The sequence below is a fragment of the Herpailurus yagouaroundi genome, unplaced genomic scaffold (genome assembly GCF_014898765.1).
Source record: "Herpailurus yagouaroundi ecotype Mexico unplaced genomic scaffold, PumYag 183, whole genome shotgun sequence".
In the NCBI taxonomy this organism is placed as follows: Eukaryota; Metazoa; Chordata; class Mammalia; order Carnivora; family Felidae; genus Herpailurus; species Herpailurus yagouaroundi.
In genome coordinates, this window is record NW_024412414.1 from 1,269,652 (window position 1) to 1,281,318 (window position 11,667).

Sequence of the window (11,667 nt, forward strand, 5' to 3'; positions counted from 1 at the left end):
GGGGGAGGGGCAGAGAGAGAGGGAGACACAGACTCTGAAGCAGGTGCCAGGCTCTGAGCTCTCAATACAGAGCCCCATGCAGGGCTTGAACTCGTGAACCGTGAGATCAGGACCTGAGCTGAAGTCAGACACTTAACCGACTGAGCCACCCAGGCGTCCCAGGCAAATACTTCTTTTTAAAAAATATACATTAATATCAACTGACCCAGTAACATTTTTTGCAAAACTTGATAAGCTGATCCTAAAATTGGTATGGAATTGAAGAGACGCAGAGTATCCAAAACAATCTTGAAAAAGAACAAAGTTGGAGGACTCGCACTTCCTCATTTCAAGACTTACTACAAGCTACAGGAATCAAAGCAGTGTGGTACTGACCTAGATCCATGGACTAGCGTTGAGTCCAAAAATAAATCCTTATTTCTGTGGTCAGTTGAGTTTTGACAGTGGTGCCAAGGCCATCCAATGAGGTAAAGGATAGTTTCTTCAGATGATTTTGGGACAACTATCTGCATGCAAAAGAATGAATTTGGACCCACAACTCAGACCATAAACAAAACCAACTCATTGTCAAAATGGATCAAAGACCTAAACATAGGAACTAAAGCTACAAAACCAACTGAAACAGCTTGTAGTACAAAGGGAGAGGGACAAAAAAGGAAAATTGGAATACTAGCGAGAAAAAATAGAAATAATAGTTCACTGGAATCCTAAGAAAACAAAAAATGGAAGGGAAAGAACAAAAACAATAGACAAAGGAGAACAATGGAAAGAACATGTTTATGAGGTAGAGCAGAAGGGCTTGAGAGCTGACTGTGGAGAACAGGCGGGAAGGCCAGCCAGACAGCAGTAAGCCCAGGCCTGTGGGAGTAGCCGTCATGAGCAGGATCCCCAAATAACCTTTCATCGTTGCCCAGGATGGCCCAACCTAGGGTGGATGGCGAAGCAGTCTGCCCTTTGGCTTATGGTCACTGTCGACTAATAACTGTAAGTCGGATGTCCTCTAGGATTTCAAGACTATATAAACATTTCTAATCCTCTCTTAGCATACATGTAGTTGTTTCATGAGCCCAGTTAACATCCTCTTCCTTTTCAGACCCAGAGCTGAAGTGTTAACACAGTTTTACCGGTTCTTGTGGGCCTGTTTTGTACACATGTATCCAGCAGATGGCGTTCAAGTCCTCAAGACTTCAGATCAGTCTAGAACAGCACTGCCCCATAGAAATAGGATGAGAGCCCTCTGTCATTTTCAGTTTTCTGGGACCCACATTACAAAAGTGTAATTAATTTTATTGTATACTTTATTTAGTATATCCAAAATATTTCAACACTCCATACTAAAAAAATACTGAAATATTTTACATTTGTTTTCACACCAAGTGTTCAAAATCAACTGCAAATCCTCCCATGGTACATCTCAATTCAGATGCTAAGTTTTCATCAGGAGTACTCGATCTGTATTTATATGTCATAAAACATACAGGAAAAAGTAGACTCACACATCCACATTGTTGCAAAAAGACAAACATTTTTAAGTTTGCCAGTAACTGAATCCAATATCAAGTCATAATACAATTTTAGTTCTTAGTCATACTAGCCACATTTCAGATGCTCAAAAGACACGTGTCTAGGGCTACTGTCTGTCCAGCACAGTACAACTCTACATGATCTGTTTATATACACTTTATGGTCTGACCACACCTACTCCTCCCATTAGCAGCTAAAGGACTGATAAACATTTCTTCCAGGCATACATTAAGCATTCAAGATATTATGGCAGTGTTTCACTTGAAGGCAAGGAGCAGTGAAATCTGTCAGAAAACATGACCACACCTTATTCATATCTTTGTAGAGCTAAGCGGAATGTTTTGGATCAGAAATTGCTTTGAATTACTTGTTTCCATTGTAATCTTTCCTCCAGGCCTTTGTGTGTTTTGATACAGTTCATTTGAATTGGCTAAATAAATCATTTTGTTTGCTTGCAAAATTCCCAAAGGAGAAACTTTAAATCCATATACATGAGATTTCTGCTATGTTTAGCCGTACATTTGCCAAAGACTTGTGGGATCATTTATTTCTTCTTAAAGCCATAGTGCAGCCTGCAGGATGGTTTTCAGCTAACCTTGTTGTGACATAGAGACGAGGCGGTAGAATTTAGAATTTGGAGCAGGGGTGGGTACTGGTCTTTACAGTTAACCCAAAATAGATTAGCCACGCCGTATGCGTGTAGTTTCTTTTTTAGCCTGTAAATTGAACTAAGTCAGTTATATGCCAAGCAGTTCCTGTAAAAAACAACATGGCTAAGGTAAGTGATAATGATTGAAAAGAATTTGTTGACCCACTGAAAACTGGGAGAGAGAATGAAACTCCCCCAGCCCTCCCGCCCGGTCTTTGCCTTGGTGAGGCATTTTGCTAGTGTAGGTTGTGAACGTCTAGCTTAACGTTTATAGTTTGGGGTTGGTGGGGAAGAGACTGATGTGATGGGTGTAGATCATTGTCTAGGAAAACTGGAAAATTCATGGAATGAAGCAAGGTGTTTTAGTGAAAACCTGTCATTCAGGCCCAATATTGATCTGTTACCCTGTTTCTTAAATCCTGGGCTCCATTTATATATTCATGCATGGTAAATGTATGTTTGTTCAGTGACGGGATTGGTCAGAAATACTACTTCTTTTTCATCCTTAATTTAAAAAATTTATTTCTCCATATTTCTAACTACCACGTTCTTCCTAATTCTGAAAGCTCACCTGCTTGGTGGCAGTTTTGCCTGGTGATAAGCATTTTCCTTGGGGTACATTGTATTCTGTTCCTGTTTTTTTGTTTTTTTTTTTTTTAGGTTTTTTTTTATTTTGGGAGAGAGAGTATATGTGTGTGCAAGTAGGGGAAGGGCAGAGAGAGAGAGGGAGAGAGAGAATCCCAAGCAGGCTCCACACTGTCCGTGCAGAGCCCGATGTAGGGCTCCATCTCAGGAATCCTAGTTCCATCACCACACCTAGTTGCAGAATTCTTTTTCTTGTGATGAGAACTTCTGAAGTCTACTGTCTTAGCAACTTTCAAATATGTAATCCAGTGTTAACTGTAGTCACCATCCTATACATTACATCCCCATGGCTTCCTTATTTGATAACTGGAACTTGGCAGTTTTTGACTCCCTTTATCCGTTTCGTCCATTCCATCCTCTGCCTGTGGCAACCACCAATCTGTTCTCTGTTCCTGTGAGCTTGGTTTTTGTTTTTGTTTTGTATTTGTTTTAGATTCCACATGTAAGAGATCATAGGGTACTTGCCTCTCTGACTTCTTTCACTTAGCGTAATGCTCTCAGAGCCCACCCGTGTTGTGGCATATGGCAAGATTTCCTTATTTTTGTGGCTGAATAATACTCCACTGTGTATATAAATCTTCTTTCTCCGTTCATCCATCGATGGACACTTAGGTTGCTTCCATATCTTGGCTATTGTAAATAATGCTGCAGTTAACACATGACTGCGTATATCTTTTCCAGTTAGTGTTTTTGTTTTCTTTGGATAAATACCCAGAAGTGGAATTCCTGGATCATATGGTAGTTCGATTTTTAATTTTTTGAGGAGCCTCCACATTGTTTTCCATAGTGGCTGCACCTGTTTACATTCCCACTGTGTACCAAGGTTCCAGTTTTTTCAAATTCTCCCCAACACCTGTTATTTTTTGTCCTTTTGATAATAGTTATTCTCACAGGTGTGACATGATATACCCCATTGTGGTTTTGATTTGCATTTCCCTGATGTTGAGCATTTTTTCATAATTTGCAAAGATCTTTACCTTAGGAAAGGCTTTTTGTCCCTGCTTCCAATGACCTGCATAAGTTTTAAGGTATACGTAACCAATGTAAATATAACATTAAAAAAATTTTTTTAACATGTTTGAAACTGAGCTGCTCAGATATTTTTAATTGGTACCTGATAGTTCATCAGATTCATCTGCATCATTGTTACACCCTTCCTCAGTTGTTGGCTGGGTGCATTATTTCAGTATTAGGAATGAAGTGGCTATAGGCATCTTTTTTGTTTGGCTCAGCCAGCATTGGTCTTTATTCCAGTAGCTTCTCTCCTTTTAAATCATCCCTTTGAGCATTATTTTCAGAAGTGAGATTACTGGGTCAAAGGGACGATCATTTTTATGTTCCTTGATGGGTCTTGCCGGGAGACCATCTTAATAAGGGCCCTTGATGTTGTGATAAATCTCCCTGGTGGAGGATGCAGGTGGTTTGCAAGTGAATTCTGCTCTAGGATAAGCAGTAACCATAAGGTTTCAGTCTCCTGTGTAAACCTTCCTCGGTGGCAGGTGGTTAAGCTTGATCATGTGCGCTGGCCCCCACTCTGCTTCCTCTCAGATCACTTCTGTCTCCAGCTCAGCCCTTTCTTCTTCTCATCTGCCTAGAGAATTCAAGCATCTGTCCAGAACATGCTTTCTATATTGAATAGCAGAGAGGACAGTGTCTGTTAATTTTCCTAGTCCCATCTCCCCGTCTTTTGTGCACTGAGTGAGGGCTCATTCTCATGCCTGTCCTAGCCTAAAGCTGGGCTTGCTCACTGATTGCAGGCACGCAGTTACATCTGCACTGCTTTCTGTCTTTATCAAAGCATTTCTGATTGAAACTACAGAGAGCCAGAAACTAGAGAAAATAGCAAAGAAAGCCAGGACCAGGTGACCTGAGAGGGCTAAGTTTACAGCTTTTTGTTTTTAAGTATACAGCTGTATAAACTTCTAAAAGATATATTCTTGGGTCAGTGCCAATAATGGGAAGGAAGGATGCCCGGTTTTCTTCTAAACCTACACCCGATTCCTCACCCCCCGTCCAGCTTCCTTCTGATTACATGCACTTGCTTTTCCCAAAGCCTGTTCAGAACTTTCCCACTTTTCACCCGTGTTCTGCTTGTGCTCAGCTTGCTGTGTCTGTATTTTTCAAGTACCCTTCCGGGTGCACCAAGGACTAGAAATCCCTTTGTCCTGTAGGCAGAAATCAGGGTGCTGTGATTTGGTTCCTCTCCTTGGCTAATCTCTACAGCAGCTGGGCTTCTTACACTCCTTCCCACCACACTGCCAGCCCCTGGGAGGAGTACCCTAAAATACAGACGCCATCTCTGCTGGCAGTCCTTCCATGGTTTCCCATCACCTGCAAGATGAAGTCCAGGCTCATCATTTTACAGCTGGCCCCTTTCTGCCCCTCCCACGCACGGCCCCTCCCCACTCGACACTAACCCATCACCCGCTCTACTTACTTCCAGTTCCCCAAACTTGCCAGGCAGTTTAGAGCCTCTGCCCTGAGCAAGTGCCGTTCCCATCACCTGGAATGCTCTTCCTCACCTTGTTTCCTAGTCAGCTTGTCTCCAGAGCAGTTTCTGTCATTTCCATTGTGCAACCTTTTTGGACCGCTCCAAATAATTTCCGTTTGCTATTTAACATTCGTGGAGCACTTAACTGTGTGCTAGGAGTTGCGCCAGCACTGTACATGCATCACCACACTTACTCCTCACAGTCCTGGGAGGTGGGGACTAGTGCCCTTGAGAATATCACACAGATCCAAGTGCTGGGTTCAAGGTCACCTAGCCTAAGCTCTTCACTACCCAGTGGTAACTATCTTCTCTGGGCTTCCGTTCTCCCTTGCAGAGAACACTCTGACTTGTCATTGTAGCTTTGTGTGCATGCTTCTCCCCTCAGATCTATCCTCTGGGACAGAGCAGCCAGACAGTAAGTAAATGGAATGAAGAAGCCCCTGGGCCTGTGGTCATCTTCTATATGCTTTTATAAACTTATTGCATGATCCTTTCATTTCTTTGTGGGAGGTGTTTCTTGAAACTTTGCTTATGGCCACCCGCATGGGTCTTTCAGGCTATTCATGGGACTTCGATGCCGCAAATAGTTTTCAGTTGCTTATAGCAGCACTGTAGTTAATAATATGGACACTATGAAAGAGAGAGAAGACACGGCCCCTGCTCTTCATTTGCAGAGATGAGATTTGCCACATGGGACACAATTAGTGATTAAAGACAATACATTTGAATATTTGGTTGCATAACATGCAAATTCTTTGGCATGACCTTCTTTGGCAAGGCCTTTGGTGATCTGATGTGAGACCACTTTTCCAACTTTGTCTACTATTCTCCCACAGACCCCAATCATGCTGATGTGTTTTGCAGTGCTCTGAGCCCACCATACTTTCGATGCTTCTGTTCCCATGTGCATATTGTTCCTTTTGCCTAGAATGCCTTCTCCTTCCCATCTGCATAGCAACCTCCGCTCATCTTTTATAACCATCTTCAGTGCTGCTTCCATTAGATCCTTTTCTTTGGGTTTTCATGGCCTGTGTATATGTTTCTGTAGTGTGACCCTTATCCTATAGTCTATGAGTCAATTTTCTAAGTCCGACCTGCCTGTTAAACGTTGAGCTAGTTGAGGGCAAGGCCCATGTCTCAGTGATGGAAAAATGAATGACCTAATCATAAAAAGTGTTTACATAGAAAGGAGGGTGGGATGGTGTTCCAACATGGCTGGTTGTCAGTCAAGAATCACATTTGACTGCAAGGGTAGAGATCTGAATAAAGTGGTTCATTCTGCCCTGTGAAACCAGTTTAGAGGTCGGTGGCTGATTGTTGGTGTGGGGGTGTCGCTGTGTCATCAGGAGCCCAGGCTCCGGCACTCTGCTCAGCCCCCTTTAATGCGTGGCTTCCCTCTGCAAGGTAACCTCATGGTTGCTTGAGCTACAGAGAGGAGGAAAGAGAACGGCTGTGAGGAAAGAGCAAGTCCATGAAGGTAGCTTCCTGTAAAAACATGTCTCAGGGTCCTACCCAGAAGCTCTGCTTTCATTTCAGAGGCCAGAATTTAGTCACATGGGTACATCTAGCTGAATTTTGAAGAGATAAATATATGGCAATAAATACAGGTAAGTAGAAATTATAAATATAATATTTATGTTGATTATATTATCATACTTAAATATCATGTAAATAAAGTAAGTGTATGGTAATAGCAAATTTTAAATGACATTTTTCTTTTAAAAAACAGCTTTTAGGTGCAAATGGACTCTTCTATAAAAAAGATATAAATTGGTCAATAAACACACAAAAAGATGCTCACCATCATTAGGCATTAGGAAAATGCTAATCAGAATCACAATGAGATGCCACTTCACACCCTCTAGAATGGCTCTAGAATCAAAAAGACATAGTAACAAGTGTTCACAAGGACCTGGATTGATTACAATCCTCCTACATTGTTGGTGGGACTGTAAAGTGGTGTAGCCACTTTGGAAACCAGTCTGATGGTCTAAAATGTTAAACATTGAGTTGCCATATGACCTGGCAATTTCACTTCTAGATATACACCCAGGAGAGTGAAGACATCCATCCACGCAAAAACTTGTACACGAGTGTTCATAGTATTACTATTCATGATAGCCCAAAGTAGAAGCAACCAAAATGTCCGTCAAATAATGAGTGGATCAACAAATTGTGGTCTATCCATATAATGGGATATTATTCTGCCATAAAAATGAATGACGTACTGACACATTCTGTGACATGGATGAACCTTGAAAACATGCTGACTAAAAGAAGACAGTCACAAAAGACAACATAGTGTATGATTCCATTTATGTGGAATGCCAAGAACAGGCAAATCTATAGACAGAAACTAGATTAGTGGTTGCCTAGGAGTGAGGGGGAATGGGGAGCGATTGCTAATGAATGTCTCTTGGGGATGATGAAAATGTTCTAAAATTAGACAGTGGTGTTCATTGCACAACTTTGAATATACTAAAAACCACCGTACACTTTTAAAAGGGTGAATTGTATGGCGTGTGAATTATACCTCAATAAAGTCGCTTTAAAAACCAGCTTTTATCTGTTTGTAAGACTTATCTTCAAAGTTAACTTCAAAAGAAATGAACTGGTAGGGAGGGTGGGGAGAAGTTCCCCAAACCAGTTAACATTTCAAGGACTGTATTTGTCTTCTCTTCATTTGAGTCTTAGCTTAAAAAAAAAAAAAAAAAAAATCTGCCTTGCTTGGTCAGGGTCAGATCCATCTGGCTGGTTGCCCAGATGATGGAGATTCTGAGTGGTTTCTTTGTTCTGCAGACTTCTCATTTAAAAAATGAACTATTTTTTTCTGAGTCTCCAAAGCTGAGGAATAGAGATGCCAGGGGGTCAGCAAATAGACATAGGAAGCCACTTCTCTGTAAACCAGGATGTCATAAGGGTTTGCTCTATGGAGCTCTTGTTCCTTGGGGATTTTGTTGCTGATATATGGGCAGAGGCAGCTCGAAGGCCGTGGGGAAATCACAGTGTGCTTGGACAGCTTCTGTGCCAAGACTTTGCATATAGGCAACTCCTGCCTGATTAGGAGCTCTGTCTCCCTCTGATTCCTCATCAGTGAATTGGGAAAGTGAATAATCTCACCCCAGGGTGGTCGCACCAGATCGTGACCCTGAGCGTGCTCTGGTATATGCCGGTTGTATACCCCACGGGTGACTTTGGGGTGGCTCCAGGGGGCATGGTTTGAGAAATGAAAGAGGGAAGATTGGCAGGAGAAGAGGCACCTTGGACATCGTGAGGGAGTGGTTGTCAGGATGGAAGGTTGTGGTGACAAGGATTACCAGAAGGCACTGGCCAGCAGTCCTTCCTCAGCCGGTGTTACTGGTTGGGGGCCACTGAAGTCAGACCACAGGGCAGCTGGCCTGCATGGCATGGAAAATGCTGGCAAAGGTGGTGGGGGAGGACCCTACCCCGTCTGCTCTAAGCTTCCCTTAGGTCAGCTTTTGTGACATGTTCTGGATTCTTCAGCATCTTTTGCAGAGGCTCATATTCTCACAAAGCCCCTCTGGAATTAAAAAAAAAAAAAAAATCATCCTTTTTGTGTAGCGCAAGATTAAGAAGTGGACTTTACATTTTTTGTCAATGTATTTTAGACTGATATGCTACTAAAGAATGTCCTTATGGGGTTCATTTTGATTAGATAAATGAAACTTTCAGATCTGATTACAAAACCCTCAAAGTCTATCTGTGGATTTTCCCAGCTATTTTTGTGTTTATCAAACTGTTCTTCACACTCCCTCTCTTCAATTGGTGTTCTATTTTTTTAAGTTGATTTTTTTTTGTCTTAGTAATCTCTATACTCAATGAGCTTGAACTCGTGACCTCAAGATCAAGAGTCACATGCTCTTCTGACTGAGCCAGCCAGGCACTCCAACCAGTGATCTATTTTTGATATATATTGAGAAAATACGAATAAAACACAATTTAGAAGTAAGGGTAACAACCACCATAGCACCTAATGGTGTTCAGATGACCCAGACACAAATATGCTTCTTTGCTACCCCACACATGTCTACTTGATGAGCATGCAGAGCCCTCAAGAAATTCTATTAAAGTGGGGAAATATTTATTATAGTTCATTGATTTTAAGATAGGCATTTCCCCCATTTTAACATCTCTTAAATTGTGATATGTCTTATAGTCAGTGGCATCTTACATTGATTTTTTTTCTTTCTTGTACAATGGTGCATCTTACAATCAATTGCTTAAAACCTTGCTTTGATGAAATGTGGCCAATATTAGTCATTGAATTGAGAAAATGTATTCTCTGTCTGCCCTTGGATGTACATGTTGAATAATTGCATGCCCACCCTTGCATCACCACCAGGAACTTCCACATCACCCCCTCCACACAGCCAATAAAGCATCTTTTTGTTCTTTGCAGATTTTTATTACTAAATTACAAGAAGATCTCTCGCTGTCAGGTCTCTAACTATAAAAGGTACGGTGGAACCTTTCGCCCTTCCCCATCCTTTCCACTCCTCCAGCCCTGCAGGGTCCCTCCCAAGAGGTACTTGGTTTGTATGACTGTCCCTGGAACCATTTCTGGAATCTGGTCATCCCCAAAGGCCCTTCCCAAAGCGACTCATCAATGTGGGTTTATCTGTTGCTGTCTCTGGGAAGAAAAGGGAAGAGGGGCATCCCTTTGCCCTACTGTGTGAGGAGTGACCAGTTACTTCCTTATCCTCCCTGGATAGGACCACTGGCTCAATGACCTGTAAAGTCCATTTCAGCACTTCCATTCTGTTTGTCTCCAAGGCTTCACCTTAGGTAAGAATTTTTCGCTCTCATTCACCTCTCAGGGGGCTCTGACTTTTTACAGCTGAAGGTCCATCTTATCTGAGATGGACAGTATTACCTAGCAGCATGCATACTCTAGCAACATGAACGACATCAAGAGCAACAGAGAACTGTATCAGCAATACACAGCCTTGGCCCCCAGGCTGCTGGCCTGCATCTCCAAACTGCTCATCATTTGCCGGAATGCAGGCATTTCTGTACCTAAGGGCATCAGGAACATCTTTGAGTTCACTTGGGAGGAACTCACTGCCGACCCCATGGTACCTACTGCGTCTGACATCCTGGGCCTGGAGATCAGCATTGGATCCCCACCTGTGGTGCTTATGGAATCAACCTCCATGCAGGCCCCTGTCCAGAAGAAGGCACCCCCACCAGTACTACCACCTCTGTCACTGCCCACACCCACTGGGCCCGCCAGCTTCACCCACTCTCCCACCCATGGCCATCTGGTGCACTCCAGCCGGGAAATCCTGCAGAAATTCCAGCGGCGGTCCATCCACCTGCTGACAGAGCTGCTCACCCTGAAGATGAAGGCCATGGTGGAGTCTGTATCTGGTAAGACTGGCTCACCAGATTCTTCTCCATTTTTTCTGAGCCCAGAAGGATCTACCCAGACCGATGTGTGTGTGTCCACCACAGCCACCATAGCCCCCCCAGCCAGGTGTATAAGAATATGCTAGGGATAGGTGGCAGCCATGGGTCTGCCATAGGAATCGAACCCTGTCCCACAACCCCCCTCAAGAGTCATCCTCTGCCCCCAAACTGTTCTTTACTTTTTTCTCCCATTCCCCCAGTATTGCTGAGCTCAGACTGGAAGGTAGGCTATGGAGAACAGTGTGAGGCCAGAGGCACTGAAGGGTGGAGTTTGTAGAAATGAAGGGTGGAGAGAGGCAGCACCCAGGAAGAGGGGGTGAATTGAGAGGGCTGATTGGTGTTTAGCAAGACCATCCATGGTAAGGGTGTAACCCCAAGATCAAGGAGGGAAGATAGAGCCATATCAGTAATTGAGCCTTCTAGATGCTTCTAGAACTTTCTAGATGTTATTTTAAATACTAATGGCACCAGGACCCTAGCCTGTGGGTAGGAAGAGAGAAGGGTAAGGGGGGTAGAGAGCAAAATGCCACCTGACAGGTCTTGGGAATTCGAGACCCTTCCATTAAGGAGACCCTTCTATTAAAAGACCCTCACTTGCTTACCCTAGGAATAGAGCTTCCCTCTACCCTTATTTCCTGGGCCATTTACAGAAGTCTTTTCCTGGAAGCATTAGCCCTGTGCTGGGAGGAAAATGAGTTGCTTCAATGATTCCTTTAGTAGGTGCCAATCCTCTGGACATCACAAGACGCTTCGTGGAGGCCAGCCTGCTCCTCCACGTCAATGCCAAGGAGATGGCTCTTGACTACCTGATCAGCACAATTGGAAAAAGTAGCTATGGTGCCGGACAGACAGGGAAAGGTGGGTACCCAAGCTTCGGCCCTTAGAAGTTCGAATAGTGCCACTAAGAATGCAATAGAAAGGTCAAATC

At 43.2% G+C, this 11,667-nt stretch overlaps 1 protein-coding gene across 5 annotated transcripts in view; it reads left to right on the top strand.

The window, feature by feature from the left end:
• Positions 1-110: 110 nt before the first annotated feature.
• Positions 111-11,667, top strand: part of CUNH3orf20 (chromosome unknown C3orf20 homolog) — a 104,841-nt gene continuing 93,284 nt past the window's right edge. For 4 of the 5 annotated variants that reach the window (XM_040491885.1, XM_040491887.1, XM_040491888.1 and 1 more), the window contains exons 1-5: positions 111-2,302; positions 6,846-6,916; positions 9,730-9,786; positions 10,043-10,700; positions 11,457-11,597. In XM_040491885.1, coding sequence (XP_040347819.1) covers positions 10,229-10,700; positions 11,457-11,597 — 613 coding nt within the window. In that variant the 5' untranslated portion in view covers positions 111-2,302; positions 6,846-6,916; positions 9,730-9,786; positions 10,043-10,228. The remainder of the gene's footprint in view (positions 2,303-6,845; positions 6,917-9,729; positions 9,787-10,042; positions 10,701-11,456; positions 11,598-11,667) is intronic. The other variant, XM_040491886.1, reaches the window with a different exon arrangement.